The sequence below is a fragment of the Crotalus tigris genome, unplaced genomic scaffold (genome assembly GCF_016545835.1).
Source record: "Crotalus tigris isolate CLP2741 ecotype Arizona unplaced genomic scaffold, ASM1654583v1 scf7180000024472.5447098, whole genome shotgun sequence".
NCBI lineage: Eukaryota > Metazoa > Chordata > Lepidosauria > Squamata > Viperidae > Crotalus > Crotalus tigris.
In genome coordinates this window covers 4,273,935-4,297,319 of record NW_024100643.1, presented here as the reverse complement: position 1 = coordinate 4,297,319, position 23,385 = coordinate 4,273,935, and the positions used below count along the sequence as shown (strand labels likewise).

General features: G+C 38.1%; 1 protein-coding gene across 10 annotated transcripts in view; it reads left to right on the top strand.

The window, feature by feature from the left end:
• FAM117A (family with sequence similarity 117 member A) overlaps nt 1–23,385 on the top strand; it is a 64,092-nt gene that overhangs the window by 23,815 nt on the left and 16,892 nt on the right. For 2 of the 10 annotated variants that reach the window (XR_005555494.1, XM_039333193.1), the window contains exon 1: nt 23,221–23,240. Coding sequence is in view for 8 of the 10 variants with exons in the window: in XM_039333197.1 (XP_039189131.1) it covers nt 3,844–3,949; nt 16,716–16,882; nt 23,151–23,240 (363 nt within the window). In the remaining 2 variants the exon portion in view is untranslated. Of the gene's footprint in view, nt 1–3,629; nt 3,950–5,840; nt 5,942–6,658; nt 6,799–12,722; nt 15,975–16,715; nt 16,883–23,150; nt 23,241–23,385 lie in introns of those variants that run through there. The other 8 variants (XM_039333195.1, XM_039333198.1, XM_039333197.1 and 5 more) reach the window with 8 other exon arrangements.

The window sequence follows — 23,385 nt, the reverse complement described above, 5'->3', positions numbered from 1 at the left end:
GCATCCACATATTCCATACAGAAACAATAACTCCAGACAGGGAGGATAATGGGGGGTATCCACAGAACTCACAGAACACGCAAGAACTGGCAACCCAGCTAGGAAGCAGGTTCAATTCTGCAACTGCTTCCAAAAGAGGTCCTATGTAAAAGGGGCAAGCAGAGAGGCCTCTCCTGACTCTGGCACCTCAGGCATGACCTTGGGGTCCGCCGAATACTGGGGCCCCTTACACACACCTGTTTCACAGGGCATGTCCAAAAACGGTCGCTCGCTCAAGGACATAGGTTCTCAGGAACCATTCAGAGTAGTTCTGGAATCCTCAGCCAACTCAGAAGGTTGGGAGAGTGCAGCTGCTCTCACAGAGCCTGGGGGAAACTCTGGCATGTCTGCCGGTACGCCCTATCAGGGGTCACCTGCAAAACCTGTGCATAAAAGTCCTGGTCTAGCAAGCCCATCAGACGGACCGGTAGGCCAGGCGCTCTTAAGGTCAAGTCCTGGTCTTCCTAGTCAAGCAGGGGAGCTGTCAGGCCAGGCACCCTCCCTCATCCTGCGAAGGCCCAATGGGTTAAGAGCCCTCCTAAACACCTAGATGAGTATGTAAGGTTCTTGTCAGCATAAGAACAGTACAAGTCTATGGTGAGGAGATGGAACCTATGTGGGTAGCAATAGAACCCGCGAAGCACACATTAGAGAGTGGCAAACAAGTTGTAGTAGAATGGAGTGTCTGTAGGATGGAAAGAAATTTATTATTATTTTATATTTTTTGTATGGATTGTAAGAACAAGTACTATGTGTGTTCTAGCTAAGAGAGAAGGGGTGTTGTGTCCAGAGCCTGCAAATGCAGGCTCGGGACATTGCAAGGTTCCCGGGCAATTGCAAAAACTGCCCGGGACCAGACTGAGAGGCGCTGACTGAGTGCGCATGCGCAAGGTGCGAAAAGCGCATAGTGATGTTGCCATCTTGTCCGGTGAATTGGCATGTATAAAAGGAGGCCTGTGTGCCTTGCTTGTTGTTGGAGTTTTAAATAAGCACAATAAAGAGCTATCCAGAAACATGTGTATTCTTCATTCGCCATCACTCCCAGGACTTAACAATTTGTATGAACCTAACCCTTGTGGCATACAAAATGTACAAATCTAGCCAATTGTGATTTTCTAAATAAGCTATGGTTAATCAAACCGTGGATTACTATGTTGTCTGAACCTAATCTTCCAACTGTTCTGTAGTTCTGAAACTGGGGGAAATTATATGGAATTATGTAGGTAATTTGTAATTGCTTATTTGTGGGTTGAGGATCCAGTTTGGGACTGCCACTTATGTAACCCAGTAGAGTGATTTTTTTTTTGGTAAGGCAGCAATATTGTTCAGGACTAGGAAGAGGGATAATTAGATCAAGGACCACTGTCTCAGACCATGGGTTATAAGCCAGAATTGAGTTCTGTATCAAAGAGTTAAGCCCTTTAAAGAAGACAAACTCAGGAAATAAGAATGGATTTCTTGAAACATCTTTTATTAGTAGTAGAAAGCTTCCAAAAGTAATCCTCTAACTCAGCTTATACCTAGAGTAATGGTTCTCAAGCTGTGAGTCGGGACCCCATTTGGGGTCGAACGACCATTTCACGGGGGTCGCCAAACAACACAGTCCGCCATTTTTTTCCCCTTTTCCTTAGCTATGCTACTCCCTTTTATTCTATTGGCTTTTGAAAGCCAGTAGAATAGACTCTCTTGAATAGAGTCTAATTCTATTGGCTTTCAAAAGCTAATAGGAATTGTCCAGGCTGTCTCTGCCCTGCTGAGCCCACCAAAAGTCCATTCTGCAAACGGTGCTGCACCAGTTGAGTAGTCCTCGACTTACAACCGGTTGAGTAGTCCTCGACTTACGACCGGTTGGGGGTTGCGGCATTAAAAAGGTTGAGAACCACTGACCTAGAGTAACTAAGGTGGAGTTAGTCTGAGTCTCTTTCTCACATTTTCTTCTTCTCTGGAATCAGAATTTTATTTTATTTTTATTGTTGAGCTCTCAAACTCCATTAGACATTCCATCACATGTAACCCCTTCAGCTGGATTTTATTAGGAACAGAGACTAATATTGTATAGTACTGCCCAGTGCTTTTTTTGTAAGAAAAAGTGCCAGAACTCACATCTTGTTAATCTTTTGTTAAAAAAATTATATGTTCAGTTCTTAGCAGGACCGGTGGTTGAGAAGTAATTAGTAATTTTTTTCATTTTTAAATTTAGGGTCACACTTTTACACTAAAAACTTCACCATCAAATCCTCTACCCAAAAGAAAAGGTGGAAGATGGGGTTGGGGGAAAAAATCCAATTTCCCCTCATTATGCTATTGGCAGTAAACCTCAGATAACCCTTCTATTTTAAAGATAAATTATTTTTGGGAGGGAACTAGCTTTTCTTCTAAGACGTAAATATAATTCAGTATTTTCCATACAGCAGCATAATGTTTGATCATAACCAAATTAATTGTCTTTGTATGTAGCTCCAGCACTCATTGAATTTAACTCAATTCTGCAAGGCTATATATTAATTTTTTTTCCAGAGATTTCAAGGGTAGATCTAATGCAGTAGCTGAGAATACAGTAATGAAGGGGAGCTATGATTTATTTCTGCACTGAAAAGCATTTGAAACCTGGTAACTAGCAAAGGAAAGTTTGCTTCTAGTTCTAAATTCAACTTTTATTTGGCTGCCCTGTTAAAGGAAATGGTGATGCATATTGTGGTTTAGTGCTGTTGCAAACATAGTTTATTTATGCCATTCGAGTAATCATATTGTTGAGTACCTTTAGTCTACAGATGTTGTATTTTTGTTTTTTTGTAACATTTGTAACAAATGTGCTTTCCCTTTTAAGATGTGCCCTTCAAACATTTACAAATAATCACACCAATACACCCCTTTGCCTTCGCTTTGTAAGCTGAGGGAGGGAGGGAGGCTGTCAAAGAAAAGAAGTGAATTCACTTCAGCAGTACAGAAAGTTAGAGATGCTGCTAAGGCTGTTTGGTAACATTTCTAAAAGAAATATCTTTTGAATGGAAAGACATTTCAGCTTTACACCAGAAGAGCCAAAGTGACCAGTTGAAAGTACTGGACTAGAATCCAGCCAAAGTGCCAACATCAACAGCAGCAGCAGGATCTTAAAGCTTGCAGTAAGAGCTATTCTGTTTAAAGTTTCTTTTGCAGTATTTCACCAGATACCAAAATAATAATAATAATAATTGTTATTGTTGTTGTTGTTGTTGTTGTTGTTATTATTATTATTATTATTATTATTATTATTATTATTATTATTATTATTACTATTGATGTATTCAAAACTATTGTGGACAATTTAATAAAACATGACTCACAACACAAGAATCGAATTTAGAAACAGTATGAGCTCCAAGACTGGAAATAACGTTTTTCTGGAGAGGGGCCTATTTAGATTGTTTCCCACCTGTAAATAAATTGGAAAGGGGAACATTGTGCTATTGAACAACGGAACAACAACAACGAAAGAAATCCAAGTGTTTTTTTTTCCTAGGCTGCGGTTACTCCCCACCATCTACAAGACAGGAAACGCACCGGCAATAGAAAAGGTGGAGTTATTCACGGGAGTAGACAGTGCGAGTCTTTGCCTAAATCCCACCTTGTCCAACTTTGTTGGCCAATTAGCGGCGGTGGTTGCCGAAGCCACGCCTCTAGTGTGTAGAAAATGCCTCCCGTTCGGCTTTCGTCGTGGGACTGAATAGCTGATCACGTAGTGCGAGTGGGGCGTTAAGAGTGAAGGTTGAGCAGTTGTTGGCTGATCGGCACTCCACCAGCGGCTTTAACTTTCTCACTCGCGCGATGGCGGCGGGGACTTCTTCCTCCGGTTGGGTTGGGTTGCAGCCGGTCAAGTCTACCTTCCCCTTCCAATTGCAGTCCCGGCGAAATGGAGATGGAGATCGGGCAGGTAACGGGGGCAAGTCCTAGGCCTGAGTGTTGCTCAGTGAAGCACTAGATGGCTGAGAGAGGGGGGAAGGGCATTGGGGGGGGGGGAAACACTGTGCTGGCATGCATAAAAAGGCCGAAGAGGGTGGTTATACGGAAATAGGAAATAAATTGTACAGTATGGAAGGGAGATTCGCATATTGATAGGAATGGAGAGGGTCAGGTGAGGAGAAGATAGAAGGGTAGTGTCATGAAGTTCAGGATGTCACTGACAGAGAAGACAGTGAGGTAGGTCTGTTGGACTGAATTTTGTGGGAGGGTGTTAAGGCCTTTGGTGGAAATAGTTTAGAACTGAATAATGAGTAAGCCCAGTTTACAGGTGACATAACACAGCTAGATGTCAGGAAGTTTAAAAGAGCTCTGAATACATCTTTCCCATTATGTGAATGGGACACAGAAATGATAGATGGGATTGTACATGAAGTAATTGTAATACAATGCATGAAAAACTTAATCAAAGGGGAGAAATTGTAGAAGGTGGCTGAATTGATAATATTCACTCACATAAGATGGGAGTCTTTGGCCCTGAGGGAAAACTTACTGAAAATGGGGGCTGGGGAATAAGCACATGCATTTGGTATCATCTATATGTAAACACAATGGGTCCATGGTTAAGCAGGACAACGAACAGTGTATTTTGGAAAAGGTGACTGCTGCTTGAAAAAAAAAATTACAGAAAAGAACAACTGAAAAATAGAATGGAGAATGGACAGAAAATTTTGCATTCCGGGAGCTTTAGAGAGTTTCTATTGCAGACTTTAGCTATTATGTACCAGTGATTAGAAGTAATGGCTTGAAAAGGTACATATGGAAAGAAAATACAGTGTGGGCTAAGCATATAATACATTAGAAACACTTGCATAATAGTCTGAGATGGTGCAGATATATGCCAGTTTTCTTTACTTGTTTGTGAAAACTGGGTATTCATACATTTCTGCAAATTTCTGAAAGCAAGTGAAGCTACATGGCTCGTCAAAAGATGGATATAGAAAAGCCTTACTGAGATCGGTAAAAGAACTCTGGGGAGGGGCTGTGACTACCGAGCAGTACTCTGTCATAAAATGGAGAACAAATCTTTGGACGATATTATGGAAGCGATGGGGACTAGATTTCTTTTAATGGGAAAACAACAGTAATGATTGAAAAAGTTCAATTAATTGACATTTAGGGGGAGCACTTAATGATGGCACAACAGTATTACTCTTCATTGAAATATATGGAATATAATTAAAGATAGCAGAAAATTTTATTAGGTCAGGGTATAAATCATATTCATATGGCACCTTCCCCCCCATCTTAGTTGCTCTGATCTCATTTCACTGTAATAATACATTACATCATTTGTTGTAGTTTTTCTTCTAGGTATCAGTTTTACTGAGACAGTTGATTAAATACTGCAGTACTTAGCTGACTTTATTTGATCTTAAGGAGGAAAAAGAACTAAGCACCTATGTATAGTTGATCAGAAAATCTCAAGCTTATAGATTAGACGTAATTTTTTTAAAAAATTGTGGCAATAAGGGTGAACAATTTTTGTACTGCTGCTAAGTAAATTACATAGCATCTAAGTGTGGTAAATGGAATATGAGCTTAGTTTGAGGAGATGCTTCTATTTTTGTTCTATTACCAGGGATCTTGTAAAAACCATGTTGTTGTCTCTTCAGGTGATTTAATATTTGCAGTAAGGAAGGAGTTTTTAAAAAGTATATTTGCAACAACAATAAAAAAACATGAAAGTAGCTGCACAATGCTATAAGTGGATAACCAGTGGAAGTTAAGAAACAAAGTGAAAGATTTGTTGTGGCTGTGGAATCTCAGCCTTTCAGTTCTCATCTTTTAAATTCTTTCTTCAGCTCTGGACACCACTTCTATGCTCACTTTATTCCCTTTCTTGACTGCAGTCCCTCGTCACAGGAGGAGATGCCTAGCTTATCTTCTACAAACTTCTTGAAGAGTGAGTTTAAATTTGCCCTTGAGATTGCTTCACTTAAATGGTGAGGTGAGCCAAGTGTTTTAATATAAAGTAACTTAGAAATCCTGGAGCCAAATAAAAGTTAGGTGGGTCTGTGTGTAAGAAACTTCCAGAATTGCACTGAAGTGGGGAGGTAGCCACCAAAGTCACAAAAATAGTTAAGTGTCTCATATGAGATACTAAGAACTATATGATTTCTAGTGACTGACATTGATAAATTTTAATATCTGGGTAGAGTAACAAAATCTTGCACAGGCATGCAGGAATGGATTTGCATGATTTATTTGTAAATAGCCTACGTAGTTTGTTCCATTTTGGGGGAAACAGAGAAATTGGGATGTGTTGTGAGCAGTCCCCAAAATTTCTGCTTATAAGTTGCTCTGCCATTTTTTGCTTACCACAATCGCAGCTGGCTCTACTAAAAGTCTAAAAAAGCCTGTGATTGCAGAAGAAACATCCGTGCATTCTGCTTTCCGGGTGTGAAGTGTGAAGCGAGCTAGGACAGTGCCAAGCAACCTGCCTTCCTGGGTCAGGCTTGAATATGCAGTGAAAATGGCCATTCTATCTTCTGATCAAGTTCTGGCATCTAGCCTTCTGAATTCTAGTTTCAGTTCAGCTTTAGCAATTGACTAGGATGACTCTGCTGCTCCATCAGTTCAAGGTGTCTTCTTGCTCCATCCCCCCCCTCCCCATACACAGATTGATGTAAAAAGTTTAAAAAACAAGAGTGGGAAAAGAGAAGATTAGCTTCTGTTTTTGGAAGTACTCAGGCTTTGGTAACAACACAGAATAAATATCTGGAGAAGAAAAAATGATAGTGATCTGAGTCCTAAAGAAAGGTAGGTGTTATTATAATTGGTACTGTCAACACACACACATACACACATGCTATATTGCAATCAAAAAATACTGTCCATGAGGGAAAAAGTGAAGTGAGAATGTATGTTGATTTGAGGATTTACAATTGGATGTTGTTTTTGTGATTATAAATATATTGTGGTATATATTAATTGTATTGCTTTGGTGTAATTTGAATTGCTGTTTAGTCTTTATTTGCTATTTGTATTGTGTTGAACTACAGCCCAGTGGAAGGCATACTAGAAATAACATGCTTCCTCCTCCTTTTGACAAACAGATCCATGTGTAATGTTTGTATCTCTTCCAATACAAGAGGTTTGAAATGCAGATGACAGCTTCTAGCTGAACTTAGTGGAGCTTGAAAAATATGTAGGGTAGGATCCAATTAATATTTGGATGGGAGATCACCAGGAGATCAGTTGTAAGATAGCCTGGAAGCTGAAATAACATCCCAGAAGAAAGTACTGTGAAACCAGTTGTATGTTATTACAAAAAAAGAAAAGAAAAACTGCCTAAACATGCTATGTCATCACCAAGAATCAAATTTGACTTCAGGGAATATTTATCTCTTTACTTCTGAATGGTGATGATGGTGCTGCCATATCTTTTTTTCCTCTGCTCTAAACACCCCAATTTGTTAATCTACTGCAAATAATTCTCTGGTAGGAGAATTGTTACCTGCTAACTCAAACAGTTCCTTAGTTCTTTTACCCAATTAGAAAAGCAGTGGCAGAAACAAGCTATTACATATTTTTAAAATCTAAGTTTATTTTCATCCTGTACTGTTTCTGGAGTCCTGCAACTACAGCTATAATTGTACTGGGAAATAAGTTCTTTGCACATTGCTTTCTCATCAGCCAACACCACCTGGGTATTTTGTTTTTGAGTATTCTGCCATAAATAGCACACAAGCCTGAATTACAAATACCAAAGATAAAAATGGTCTCAATGCTGACATGAGAAGTTTTCCTACTCTCATTGTGCAGTTTTCATTCTCACAAATGAATGTAGCCTTGTCCTCTGGTGGAGAGAGGGAAGTGCTGCTGGCTCCAGACGATTGGAAAGCTGAATCCTGTGAACTTGCCAGGTGCCTATCACCAGATGATAAGTGCATCTTTTGTTGCCAACACTCACTCTCTTTCCTATGCAGAAATCAAAACAGCAATGCTATATTTTGACCAGATTATAACAGCTTTGCTCTGTTAATATTTCCATTTAATCATACCATTGCTACCCTAATTACCTTAGAAGATGGTGTAGCATCCTTCCTTTCAATAGAGCCGAGGTGGCGCAGCAGTTAGAGTGTAGTACTGCAGGCCACTTTAGCTGACTGTGTTCAGCAGGTCAGCGGTTCAAATCTCACCGGCTCAAGGTTGACTCAGCCTTCCATCCTTCCGAGGTAGGTAAAATGAGGACCCAGATTGTTGGGGGCAATGTAAATATATATATATACATTGCTTACTGGTGTACACCGCTTAGAGAGTGCTTGCACTTAAAGCGGTATATAAGTCTCATAAAATAAATAAATAAACTGAAATTTCATTATCAGTGAAGGATTCATTTAAATATTACATTGCTGATATTTTGTCACAGAAGATTGATGAATATTTTTAGGACAGTTAGAGCAATATGCCCAGGATAATATTTGTACCTTCAATGTGGTTTGCTTTGTGGAGAGGATAATTATAAATGTGTTTTAAGGGCAATTGTGAAGATTTGTTCCTTTTGACTATTTATGGCATGGGAGGAATATTGGGTCCTTTGTAGTACAAGATAGCATTTTAAGGATGGGAAGTGTATAGGGGACAGAGTTGAAAGAATTAGTTTGAGTTTGGAATGTAACCCCGCCTATTAAATTGCCATTCTAAATGAGTTTTTCTTCCATATATGGAATTAGTGCAGCACAATATAGACGTTAACTCCTATTTACATGCACAAATAATATACAGTGACTAAGGAAAATATTGAGCCAGCTCTGCTATCTGGAGATGCTACTTTCATATGTTGCCCCATTTCTGTTAAAGTTGTGTTTTTTTCACCTGAAAAACTCACCTGCCCAGCATGCATGTTGATCTCTTATCTGAACAATTTATAATACCCTAGATTATATAACTATGTTTTATCACATTAGCATAGTTACCTAAATTTGTATAACATATTTAACCATAAAATAACTTTATTCAGTGGCTTCACAGAATACTGATTGCTCACAATTAGGCAACTATATTTTAGCCTATATGTTATAATGCATTATTCTTTCAGTCTTTTATATGGAGAGCAAGGCTGCTTTCTTACCTTATAGATATCAAGTAGAAGATGATTGCACAGACACCTGGTGGTGGTAATTGCATGTTGTTGATGCTTTTGGTTCTGAGAAGCAAAACATGCACACAGTGGTGCTTAAGGAACCAATAAGGTTGCATGCTTGACTTTTGGTATATCATCATGTTATAGTTCACTAAGACGATATTTTCAGTGAGCAACTTGTTTTCCTGCCAGACTGAAAAATACATCTTTTGTTTCTGTTTAAATTGACTAAAACTGGAGCTATGCAAGATACCAGTTAATTCTTTCTGCAAATGGGAAAACCATGAAAGCCAACAGAGTGACTTTGGGCCAATTACACTCTCAGCCCAATCCACCTCACAGAATTGTTGTTATGGGAAAAATAGAAGTAGGGAGGTGTGTTGGATATGTTTGCCAGCTTATTTGTAAAAATAAATGCAGGATGCAAATAAATAATAAACATCAGTGGTTAGGATTCTCCACAGTCTTTTTCTGGTTTTAACACGTGATCTGTTTACTCCAGAAGAGATCTTACTATGAATGCAGGGGGAAAAGTGGTATTGGAGGAGTGCTTTCAAACCCTGGGATAGATAATGGGGGGGGGAGATTCTCAACTAGGGGGTGTTTCTTGCTCTATTTGTTGCCTATTTGAACCTCATAGTTTTTGTACTGTTTTTATTTGTTGTCCTTCCTCTTCACTAACATTGTGTATTCTTGGGAGCAAAAAATGGAAACTGGGTTGACTGTTAATCACTGATATGACTTCCACTCAGAAGTCAATTTCACAATTTATGAAAAAGCAAAAATTAATGATTCTTGCCTGCCAAAAAATTTAAGAAAATAGGTTATAGAATAAAATGAACACTAGAATTAAAGAACTGAGCAAGTCGTTGGCAGCAGTTTAACCAAGGCAGAGGAGGATTTCTACCGCATTCCCTGGCTACAGCTTAGTTAGTCTATTTTTCAGAAACTTGCTGTGAAACAGTGAGTTGACTCATCCAGCCATACTTGGGGATTTTTCATTGGAAACTCTCTGCCAAATAGTTCCCTTGCTGCCTAGATGCTGCCTGCTTGGAGAGAGTGAAATCTTTTGCTTTGGTTTGGAAAGTATATGGTAGGTTGGCTCATTTTGGAGGTGGAGGGGCTGATAAATGGTGCCGACCGGGTGTAGTCTTGGCAACACAAAAATGTTTCAATGCTGAAGGACAAAATTCCACACTGCATCAGTGTGGGTAGGTAAAACAGAGCAGAGCTAATGGAATAGAGGCTTATATTGCAAACAAATATTTAACTCTTCTCTTGTCATTAGCAAAGAAGCTTTAAGGGAAAAAATAATAGTTCTTCAATATAAGCTGGACTATTCTTGTGTCCATAGATGTAATAGAACTGTGGATAGTAGGACTTATATATCACTGGAATAAAGAGACCAGATTTAGGAATAGGAATAGTATTCCTGGATCTTATAGCATCCAGAATCATGTTTTGCTTTCCTCTTAAAGATATTAATCTCCTCACAATTAACTGGCTACAGCATCTTGGCTACTTATGCAAGGGCTTGTTATTTCTTGGTAGTTCTGAAATAAACCTGATCTCCCTCTAAGCTTCCCTGCCCCTTCCTATCTTTGGCTGCTGCTCATGTTTTTCCTAGTGCAGTTGTAGATCTTGTCAGCAACTAATCTGGTAGTATTCTTAGTGTTCTCCTTCAGTGTTCCCCAAAAGACTCTTGGCCTTTTTGTACAGTTCATCTCCTCCCTTTCAGACTCTTCGATTGCTTGGCAGTTGACCAGCATATGGGAGAGTTGAATGGTGCAGTTTTCTATACTAATGACTTCCATCAGGTGGGATGCAGTAAGTCTGAGGTCCCCCTCTGCTGTGTCCTGTGGGGTGTTTGCTACCCAGCTTGGGTAGTCACTTGGCTATGCCAAGGGGGCTTTAAGTTAGCTGGTACTTGCATACCTATGGGATTCTCCTTAGTTCTCTTTTGAGCCTTTTCCTGTCATATAGAAAAGACTGAGAGAGACTTCAAAGCAGACCAGAGGAGAGCGATATGGACATTTTGTTTCGGTCTTAAAAAGGAGATGACCATGATATAGCATTTTTGAGAGTGTGCTTCATTCAAAGTTTTGTTAAAGCAAAATTTTCTTTTAATTTTTTTTCTAATCCTAACATATCCTTAATTTCACCTTCAGAGCAACTCCCTGTGCACTTGGACTGAGAGACAGCAGTAGGCCCAGGTCAACTGGTGAATTTCCATAGCTGACTATGGATTTGGACCTCAATTTCTGTGGCCCTAGTCCAGCATCATAATCACTACATTGTGCTGACTCTGTTAGCAATCTTTCTGGGCTGTTCCTGCATTGTAAAGCATTGCAGTTCCAAAAGAAGCCTGTAAACTTGACCTTGGAGCTGCAACAGATTCTGGAAACTGAAAGAAACTTAGGACTGTACTATAGGAAAAAAATAGAACTTTGGGGCTTCAAGTATAAGTCATAAGTCTTCAATTGATGTTTTTAAATCCTATTTTATAGCTCAAACAGGAACTCTCATGGTAGCTGTTTTATCCTACTTAATGGTTAAAAACCGGGGTTTTAGTGTGTGGCTTGCAGTTTCATATATTATGAAACTATGTAGGAGAACCATTTGCACTTTCATATATACTATACTTGGCAGCAGTTTCCCTTAGATTGCTAATAACTATGGTTGCTTATGCATTAGTGCTTGCTATCTTCTTAATATAATTTTACTGAAACCATTTATATTGCTGCATGTTTTATGATTTGTGGTGGTTAATAATATTTGCATCTTTTTGTGTTGATCATGATTATAATACTTTAGAATTTCAAGCCACAGTTATCTAAAGGTAGACCACAAAAAGGAGCATTGTCAGATTATCCAAAAGTTGCAGACTGCATAGATGGAAAAAATATTCAGCAGTTTTTACTAGTTATTAAGGATGTTACTAATGGACATTATGAAGATTTGATTTGAGTGCAATGTATCTAATATATTTTACATGTTATATAAGATGTTATCTGAGCACAAATGTTCCATTACTTTGAGTCTCTTTCTTGTATCAGCTTTGTTATGAAGCCTAATATTTATAAAAGCATCAATTCCTTCATGTTTTTAGTTTCCCCTATTGGGCAGGAAAGTATTTTTGTCTTAAAACAAAGCAGGCCCTAAAACTGAGTTTACATGTTGTGCCAAAACCCCTGGAAGATTTAACTATGATATATTGAACATTACTTATTGAACTGGGTTCTACCAACACATTAAGCCAAAAATAAACACACAAAGACAATTTCTTTTCAACAGGGAGACAAAACTGAATGGAAGAGAAAAACTTAAATATTTGCTGTGCTAGCAGGATAAGTAGAGCAGAAGTGAAGTAAACAGATATTTGCAACTTACAACTACAATTAGGCCTGGAATTTCTTTCACTAAGTGGTGCTGTTGTAAAGTACAACACAATATTGCATAATCCCGACAGTCCCAGTTGGCATTGTAAATGACATGCTACATATCTGGAGGTGGTTAAGTGGGAAGCAGAGGGAGTCCTGCACGGGGAGTGCTGCAAGGGGATGGGGGGAGCCCTGGGAAGTTGTTGTCGCACACAAATTGGGGTGCTGCAGAGTGGCACAAGTTCAAGGAGCTAAGATGAGAGGGCATGGGGGGAGGGTTAGGTGCAGAGAGGCCAGGGAAAGAGAATCCAGGATGTGCATGTATGCAAGTGCAGAAAGGCTAGAAAAAGACTAGGCTACGACTCAGGGTCCTCTTAGTGCCCCGCAGTTCTTGGGCTACAATAAGCCCCTGAACCTCAGCCACCCATGGAAGTCTCAGTCCGCCTCACCTCAGCCTCATAGTATGGCGTAAGGAGATTTCTTGCCTCTTAGAGCCACTACACAACAAGGAGCTTGCTTGCCACACTGCTAGACTGGGGCTGCCCTTTGTTCTGGGAAAGGCCTCACACTGCCTGGCTTGGCCTTTACAAGGAAGCTATGGCCACATGAGATCATCTTCCCCAATCTTACAAAGAAACCACTTGGGGAAGAAAACCTCGTATAGCCAGCAGTTGCCTTGTGGAAGGCAAGGCTGGACAAACTTAGTTAGCAATGGGAAAATGATGGTGAAGCTAAGGTAGCAGGGCTTGCAGAGTGCAGGATGCCATGGCGGCAGGGGAGAGAAGTGGATGGGGAGAGTTGTAACATTCTCTGTGGTTGTAAGTGCAGACAGGCTGTCAACTGCACAAGTTTTGATCTGGTTATTGCAGGGATGCAGCAATGGCCATAACTTCAGGGACTGGTCATAAGTCCCTTTGTTCAATGCCACTGTAACTTGTAACAGTTGCTGAATGAATAGCCATAAGTGGAGAACTACTTGTAGAAATGAATGTAGGAACAGCTTCTGTCTTGTGTTTTTAGCCTACAGAATTTCAGCTAAATGCTGTTGCTCTGGTCTTGTGTATCCTAAAGTCACAGAAAAGACTTATTGCCAATGTTATTGCCAATGTTACTAAGAGCAGATGCAGTGAAATAGTTGAGGAAGATGGGGCACAATTTTTCACTCTCTTATGGTAATAATTTCCACATGCATGTAAAATAAAATAAGGGAATGAAGAAAGGAGAAGTCCCATATGGAAAAAACAGATGTAAGGGAGAAGATACCAGACTGGGAGATTGAGATAATAATAGTTTTTATTATCAAAGTGTTCTTCTGCCTAGGCTCCCTACATTTTTGACACAGCCTTGATTGGAGATGCTTAACTGGCATACAGAGCTTGGACTAATCCCAGAGTATGCAGCCAGATGGGGCTGGTCTGTTCCTAGCCTAATGGACTAAATTGATAATAGAGCAGCCCTGTAAATAGGACACACTGCCCTACCGCTATTCTCACAAGCCATCTTTTTCTTGAAGCAGGCATTGTTTTGCAACCCCTGGTGTATTTTTAGGTAGTGCTGCTTTGATTGGGACAGGAAAATGCTTCAGATTGGCTGTGGATCTGTTATCTTTCCAGTTCTGCTAGCAGTGTGCAGCCACTATTTCCTAGGTATTTTTGCCACAAGCAGTTCCAATCATTGACTTATTTGTCAGTCCTAGGCTAGTGAGAAGGGAAACTGTAGATTTCTCAAGTATGAAAAAAGATTGCCTTTGAGTCAGAATTTTTAGTTTGAAGAAGGAATGCTAGAAGCAAGCTTTATATTAAGGCATATCCTTTTGAAGTTGAATGCATGTGCCTCAAATAGACCCTGATGTGTAGTCAACAGCCAGTCAGGAGAGGCCTTAAATAGCTGCTGAACTGTTGTGAGTTGAGCTCTGAATAGGAGCTGCCAGAGATCTCCTTGGCAGCAGACCAGGAGATCCCTGCTTTACTTAATAGTGCATATTAATTTATGTGTAAATGAAAAGCAAACAAACTCCTGCCTGGGGCTTTCATTGACATTTTTTCTACTTAAATGCAGTAGCTGGGAGCCAGGAAATCTTGGCTTTACAGATGCCTTATCAGAATCAGTGGATGTCTTTGGGAAGATTTCCCCTCCTTAGGACATAGTTCATAATGGCCCACGTTAGCTGAAAGCAGAATGTCGTCAGCTTTACTGATAGATGGTTGAAGTTCTAATGTAATTCATAAAATTAATGCAAAGAGGTTAACTCGGGAGGCAAACAGCTTTTTAAAAACAATTTGTCCTGGTAATTCATACTGGTGTCAGCTTTTTGCTGATATATGTTAAATATCTTCTCATAAATTTTGGGAGATTCAAAATGAAACAGAACAGAAAACCAACCAACCAAACAAACAAACAAACAAACAAAAAACTGGCCCTTTCCAGTAAGGCTTTTAGATACAAGGTGAGAAAAGGTCTGTATTGTGAAGATGAAATAATTCTCTTCTCGGGACAATCACAATAGTGTGTAGATGGGCAATGCTATTAACATTTTGATTTTCAGAACTATGTGTTGTTTTGTGTTTGAAATATTTGGAGAAAGGTGAACTTCTTAGTGGTAGTTCTGCAACATATACAAATCTGTAAGTTTTCTTTTGTCTTTTTTCTCAATAACAGTTTGGGATAGACACATTTCCTATAAGTTCTTGCATCTTAGTTCAGCTTTCTCTAATCCTGCATCCTTTGTAAGTAGAGTAGAATAATAGAGTTGAAAGGGACCTTGAAGGTCTTCTAGTCCAACCCCTTGTTTAAGCAAGAAACCTTATACGATTTCAGACAATCGGTTGTCCAATCTCTTCTTATTATCTCCAGGAGCACCCAAAAGGCAAACCATTCCACTGATTAATTGACCTGTCAAGAAACTTCTCCTTATTTCTAGGTTGGATTTTCTCTTCATAAGTTTCCATCTGTTCCTTCTCCTGCCTTCAGGTGCTTGCTATTATAACTACTGGTTCAAGAAAAAAAGAGTTGTAGTCCGTGCACAGCTGCAAGTCTATATCGGGAAGATAGCTAATAAATTCATTAGCTTCCATAAAATTGTTGATGTCTCTAAAAGGAAGTGGAAAAATTTGCTGTGTATGACTGCTGATAAATGTGGCTGTAGCCTTTGGCACTATGAACAATGTATAAAATTGACTTACACTGATATTACTCAGTAAATAGTATTTTTTTTAAAAAAATGTGTAAAGTTACTAGGCTTTGCAAAACAGTAATAAGGGAGGAGAGATAATCAGCAGGCCCAGCCTAAAAATAAGGGAGGAAATTGCATTCTTGTTGACTAGAGAAGCAGTTGGGAAATGAATATATTTAGATGCAATTAGATTTCTATCCCAAGGGCTGAGTATTACCACAACTTGTCTCATATTTCATCTTCACTCCTCTGGGGAAGATTCAACAGAGAGAAGGCATGAGTTGCCCAAGGCCACCGGGTAAGCTAATTTATTGAAAGCTACATACTCCAAGACTTGAATTTGGATTACTGGGCTCAGGAAACTTTATTTTAATTACTTTAGTTGTATAGCTCTTTACATAAACTTCATATTCCGTTTTTTTTGTCTCTGCTTGCAGTTGATGTATATTTTAAAAGGGGAAGGTAGCAGTTTACTGTATATAGACTTACATACAATGCATGTTTGCTATGTCTAGAAAAAGGAAAAAATGCTGCTAACAGGTTATTTGTTCTCTGTCTTCTCATCCCATTGTTAGGTTTGTTTGTTTTTTAAGTTGTGTTTCCACAAAACTAAGGCTTGGAACTTATGATGTTTAGTTAAAGACATTTGGTTACAGCAAAACTAGTAAAATCAATTTAAAAAATGCTCAGTTAATATTATGTCATTTGTTGCCGAAGTACCATTTTTTAAGATGCCTCTAAAATGTGTGGCAATCACTTTGGTTTTTAAGAGTTGTATTTGTTTTCCCCCCACCCATATCACATTGTGCTGGGGAAGAGGGCATATGCAACTGCTGGGAAGTATAGTGGACTAAAGTGTAGGTTGGAAATCTATTTGTGACTGGCAATGTAGGAAGCCTCAAGGTTTAGAATAATAGACAGTAGATGTAAGAAAGAATTGAAAACAGTTGCTGAAAGCACTTTGATAGAAGTGGTGCTTGCTTTCATTTTGTAGCAAATCTGTTCATTCATTCTTTTTTCTTTCTTTCTTGTTGTCTAGCTAGTGTTCCATGTGCTGTTGGTCCTGAAAAGGCCTCCAGGAACAGACCTGCAAGAATACAGCACACATCATCATTAGATACCATCCTTGGTTCATACCTTATGGGCCAGTGGCCTCGGGATGCTGAAGGACTTCCCTTGTCACATATGAGTGACAAATCTACTCAGGTATTGGGCCTATCCTTTAGCTTACAGAAGGATCAGTATGGTAGCAGATATCAAAAGAGGAAGGAATTGGAAATCAAGAGAGGGGGCTGGACTAGATGACCTCCAAAGTCCCTTCCAACTTTTTATTATTATTATTATTATATTGTCTGTCATTAAATTTGCTATCTAATTAGGTTCCTTAAAAATCAGAGGTGATCATTATGTGTTTTAATGCAGACTTTCAATCAAAATGCCTAATTTTAATTAAAATGGCTCACACATAAAGGAAGAGAGGTTGCAAATTCAAAATGAATCTTTTGACCTTGTATCTTTAACCCTTCTACTTGTCCCTAATTTAGATACACACCTTCCAAATCCTGTACAATTCTATCTCCAGTCAGACTAAGTTCCACCTAGCCAAACACATGCAATGCCAAGTTTAGGAGATGTTTTCTTTCATCTCCTAGTGATGATTGTCCCTGGTCATTGTTTGAGTTCCTAGTATTCCATTCTGCAGTATGTATTACACAACTACAGAAATGTGATTTCTGGCATGGGTTAGGTGTCCTAGGAACTCTAGCTTTAATCTGACATGAGAAATAAACATTGTAATCTACATGGCTAAAATTGTAAAGACATGCTTCATGAAATGTATGAAATGTAAAACAATATATTTACTCAATACTTATCATTCTTTACCTAATTTTGATCGCGTATTCCCTGTCCTCTTTTATAGTAGCTTTATCTTTTGCAACAAAAGCAAAATGAACTAGAAACTGTTTTATTGGTACATTATTTCTCAAACCAAATTAAGCCATAAAAGTTTATATCATATTAAATTCAGTTAGTCTCATAAAGAATAACCATTGCTACATTACAATAATAACATAAAACAAGTAAATGTTTCATCTGAATTTTTTTTTCTAAGATCTTTGTTGCTTTACAAAAAAAATAAAGGTGTAGGGAGCTGCCAGACAGACTTCATGGGGCAGCATATGAAAGGGACTGTTTCTGGGTCCCTCCCCCACCTTGATCTGCGAAGAAGGAATTCAGTGTGGGTCTTTCATGGATGGATCCAACAGGTTGGATCTCCTGGAATCCAATAGATGGCCTGGAACTAAGTTATGTAATGATCCATAGTTTGAATGAAGAAAGGTATTTCATCCCTCTTCATATATATTTCCCTCATGAGCAAAATCATGATTTGACTACATGCAGATATACTCTCAATGAGTTGTAACAAGAAGGTTCCCACCATCTGTAAGATTCCTTTCTCTGCACATTTTGCAGCTGCTGCATGTAGCTTGCTATCTATTGTAATTATGCAAAATATTTTAAAGCTGTGGGGATAAGACTTTTGAGTTATTCCTTTCCTGCAGATTATCTGTCCTTGTGGTTTTCAGACTTGATTGTTTCTCAAAGCACTTTCCTCCTCTTTCTTTCATGTGAAAGCTATTTTGACCACCATTACCATAATAATTTTGGGAATTTTCTACTATAACATAGAAAGGGAGATACGATGTTTAAAGTCAGACTGTCTTAAGACAATCTGTATTGTTGAACCTTCTAAATGGAATTCCCTATGCCCATCTCTTCCTAACTAGATATCTTTTTTTTATTGAAAATTTTTATTTTTTAACATACAAACATTATAAAAATACAATAAAATTTTAAAGTAAAATAAATTCATAAGCAACCATTGTCTATATTACCTTTACCCCCCCCTTACCCTCCCTCCCACTCCCAACCCCCCTCCCTTCACTTCCCAGAGCAGAATACAGGGTTAATAATAACAAAATTTATAATAATAAAAAAAGAAAAGAAAAAAGAAAAAAATGTCATAATTAACCTTTAACTCCATAACCTATAAAACAATTCTCTATATTTAATATTCATTCAAAAAATAAATGAAACTTTTTAATTCCATACTTTTTCTGAATATAATCTATCCATCTTCTCCATACAATAATATATCTTTCTTGTGTATGATCCTTTAAATAAGCAGAAATTTTTGCCATTTCTACAAAACTAGATACTTTAAATATCCATTCTTCTAAAGTAGGCAAAGAATCTTTCTTCCAGTATAAACCTACTAATAACCTTGCTGCAGTTAATAAATTCAACATCAAAGTAGTTTCTTTTTCATTTAAATCAACGAAAATACCAAGTAAAAATAGTTGAGGAGTAAACTTTATCTTTCTTCTAAAAATCTTTTGAATGTTCCACCAAATCATAATCCAAAAAGCCTTTACTTTTTTGCAATTCCATCAAATATGAAAGTATGTCGCATCATTATTACCACATCTCCAACATTTGGGCTGTATATTGGAATACATACAAGATAATTTTTTAGGATCTAAATGCCATCTATAAAACATTTTATAAAAATTTTCTCTCAAATTTTGAGCTTGTGTAAATTTAACATTTCTTGTCCAAATTATCTCCCATAAATCCAATGAGATCAGTTCCTGTATATTCTGAGCCCATTTAATCATATAATCTTTAACCAATTCTGTTTCCGAGTCTAACTCTAATAAGATAAGACATTGTATATTCTTTTTATATGAGCCAGACTTTGATTTTTAATCTGAATAACCAATTGTCTATCTTCTAATGTTATTCCCTCTTATCTACAGTCCATCTGTCCACTATTTGTAAATATTGAAACCATGACTGTAGAATATTTTCCTGCCTTAATACATCTAGGGATTTCAAATGCCAATTCGAACCAGAGCAAATTAACAATTCTTTATACGAGATTTTATCAAAATTTGTCCCCTTAGAAGTTCCCTCAATTGCATGTCTGGGAATCCCCCAGATAGGTATTTTATAATTTAATCTATAATAATACTTTTTCCAAACACGAAGTAAGGCATTCCTAACTAGATATCTTGTGTCTAAGAATATTTATCCATGTAGTAGGGCTGTATTATTATCCGTCTCATCTTTCCTATTACCTTCTCTTATTGGTATTGCTTTGTTGTTTGTATAAACACTGAGAGTTTATGCACCAGAGACAAATTCTTTGTGTCCAATCACACTTGGCCAACAAAGACTATTCTATTTTATTCTATTCTGTTTGAGAGTAGAGACAGCTTCTGCCTTGCTGCCTGCTGAGACTGGCTTGCTTTTGGCATGACTGCTCTCCATGGGGCAGTTTGGATTGCTGGGCATTTCCCATACTGTCTTTTCTAGTAGTTCCATAGTTAAGATTTATTATTTATTTGTTGTACTTATATGCTTCTTTTTCCCAAACTCTTATTGTTTTATTCAAAAATAAAAAAAAATATTTTAAACCAGAAAGGATAAAATTTGTATGCCCATGAACCCCACCTCCAGGCATAATACTGTCTCCATCTTTGCAAGACAGAACAAGTAAGTCTTTATAGCTTTCCTAAAGCCAAGGAGGGACCAAGATTTCTTAACCTAGGCAGGAAATTTACTGAGTCTGGACTTGTTGAATACAGCGACTTTGCTAAGCTTTCTGTGATGCCTTTTAAAGTTATTATAGACTTTTGAGTTTCAAAAGCTCTAATCAATAAAACATTTTCTTTTCCCCTCCTACACCAGTTCTTCAGAAGGCAGAGAATTGCATTTTGGCTCCTTCCTCTTAACAGATTTCAGGGTTGGGCAGGAGAAGGGTTGAAAGTAAGGTTGTCTCTTTGTTGTCAGTTTTTACCAAACAGGTATTGAAACATACATTTGCAGTTGATTAGACTGTGTCATATGGCTGGGGGCGCAGGGCAGGGACAGAATGGAATAAATCTCCTTGCATCTTAAATAAATCATGAAGAAGGAAATTTGTGTAATGTACAGAGCTACAGAATTTGATGCCCCAAGCCTAAACAAGTTGCAGTTTCTAATTTTTTGTACACCAATTGTTGTTGTTAGTGCTGGATTTATGTTTTTGTTTTGTTTGTTTTTCTGTTTTGTATTTTACCTTTTATGTTAAAATAAATATGCTTAAATATTAAGGTTTATTTTCTGGCTCAATCCAGTACACCGGATGCACTCAAAGGTCAAGTCTGGACTTTAATACAGAAAAAGTTTTATACCCCATTAAACACTCTCTTACACCAGTTCAATAAGAGTTCCACCAGTTTAACTTAGTCTTCAACTAAGATACATATTCCAGATAAATTTATAGTGATATAAGGTTGAACTGAACTGAGGTTGCTTCTTGAAGCCTTGGATAAACTCAGCATAGAGATACTGTTTTTGTTCTCAGATTTGTTTTCTCAGGGAAGCCTAGGAGGACTAGATGAGGAACTGCTGTTCTTGAGGATTCCATCTTTGCATTCATAGAAACAGAAAAATAAACTTCAAATATAATTGGCCTATCTTCTGTAGCATGGTGTACATTTTCTTTATACAGGCCAGCTTAGTAGCTTGAAAGCTAGTCACTGAGACAGGAAGCTGTCCCACGCTTATTTGAGACAGGGATTTGTGCTTGGCATCATAGCCAGAGTTTTTTAAATCAGCCTTCTATAGCCTGATATGAGCCTGTGTCCCTTGTTTGCTTCAGTGGAATTGTCTACCATGGCTGACAATTGGCTAATGACTTTTTGAATTCACTAGATTCACAGCCATGGTAATATTTAGGTGTGGCTGGTCTTGTGCTTCTACCCCAAAATGCTTGCTAAACAAAAAGAGTCACTTTTCACACAGCATTTCTAGTAGAGGAGGGAGCTTTGCAAACAGTATTTAGCTCTTGCCTGCAACTCCTCTGCAGCTCTTCTCTTTATTTTTGCTAAGCCTTTTCACTGAGAATGTTGTTTCTTGGCTCCTAAAGTTTTATAGTTGCTCAGCCTTTGAGGCTGTGCCATCCATTGTCTCTCCAGATTCTTCAACATAGCTCTTTGCAGAAATAGCTGCTAGCCTTCTATTTTATAACAAGTACTCTGTTGAAGGTCAGTTTTATATGCTGGATAGGCCCCTTATGCTCTTTTGGCAGCTTGTCTAGCAGATGCTTGGGGCACAAGATGAATCCTCCTAAAATCACTCCTAGTAATTGTGAAATTAGAGGATGAGGCTGAAGAGAACCAAAAGATATAGAGAAAATCTTGTTACCTAATCGTGATGGATAATATATACTTAGAAATAAGAAACACAAATGTTTTAGCAGCTCAGTCTCCTATACGGTTGGTAGAAGATTTGTCCCTTAGTTTACATTGTAAATGGGGAGTCTAGAATGCCCAAGCTGGCAAGTAATATACCTGGAAGTACTCTAATTTTTGGACATTGTAATTATCTTCACTTCTGTGCAATCCAGCATTGGACACTGAATGTACCTGTTAGCATAATTGCATGGCAAGCTACTTGACATCAGTTGCAGGGAAGGTCAGATCTGCTTAATAGAATTGAGTGTATATTTTCTTACGGAAACCTTGCCGATAATTAGTGATAATGAATAATAATTGCCAGTATCTCTGTCACCCTTCAGTGCAGTAAATGCTTCAAACAATATTCTTATATCAGCCATGCTCAATCTGGTTCTCTCCAGGCGTTTTGGAGTTCAACTCTATGATTTCCCATCCAAGATCCCAAAGAGGAAAGCTGTCCTTACATTGAGACATCTACTGAACCTGTGTGAACTTTCTTGTCCATATATTCTCTCATCTCTGAGTCCAACCGTGACTACTTACCACAAAGTGTGCAAAATTTGAAGAACCTGCCAAAATTGGGTGGGATGTGAAATATATTTGGGCTCATATACATGAACTGTTGTTTATTTAATGTAGCTTTTCTCAATCCTGGTACCTTTTAGATATGCTAGGGCTAGTCCCCAGAATTCTTAGCCAATATGACTAGAGTACTATAACGTGCTGGCTGGCAAATTCTGGGAGTTGAAATCCACACATATGAAAGTTGCTAAGGTGGAGAAACACTAACCTAACATATTTAGAGGGCACCAAAAATCCAGCCTTTCTGCTAAGGTGCCCAAGAAGACATTCTAATTTTAAAACACTCAAAGCACAGAAGTGCTGATGAAACCAGTTCCTTCTGGATATTGGTGTTTCAAGTAGTTGTGCAAGATTATCTTCCCCAAAATCACTTCTAGGTTTATTCTCATGAAGGAAAAGTTAGGAAATCTGTAAGCTGAATTTTTTTTCTGTACAGGGAAGAGATCATGGTTTTTTTTTTATTCTGTACTTTTAAAATAATTTCACCATCAATATTCTTTCAGAATAGCTCTTTCAGAAGAAGATTGACACATTGGAACTAATCTCTTTAAACTTCCAAATGTTGATCCAATATTGATAGCTCCTCCTTTCCTCTCACTTTGCAGACTCCAGTATCTTGGTATGAATCAGAGGTGAGAAAAGTTACAGATCATAAGCGATCTGCCTCATGGAATAATATGGATCATCGTAGAGAGGTAAGATGATCACTTGGCATGTCAGGTGCCATTTATCTTACCACTGTGTAATGTGCAAAAAGAATTAAATTGCCAAAATACTTCTTGTTTTAGTGACATTATTTTCTATTATTTTCTGGAAAATAAGAATGTTTACTCTGTAGGT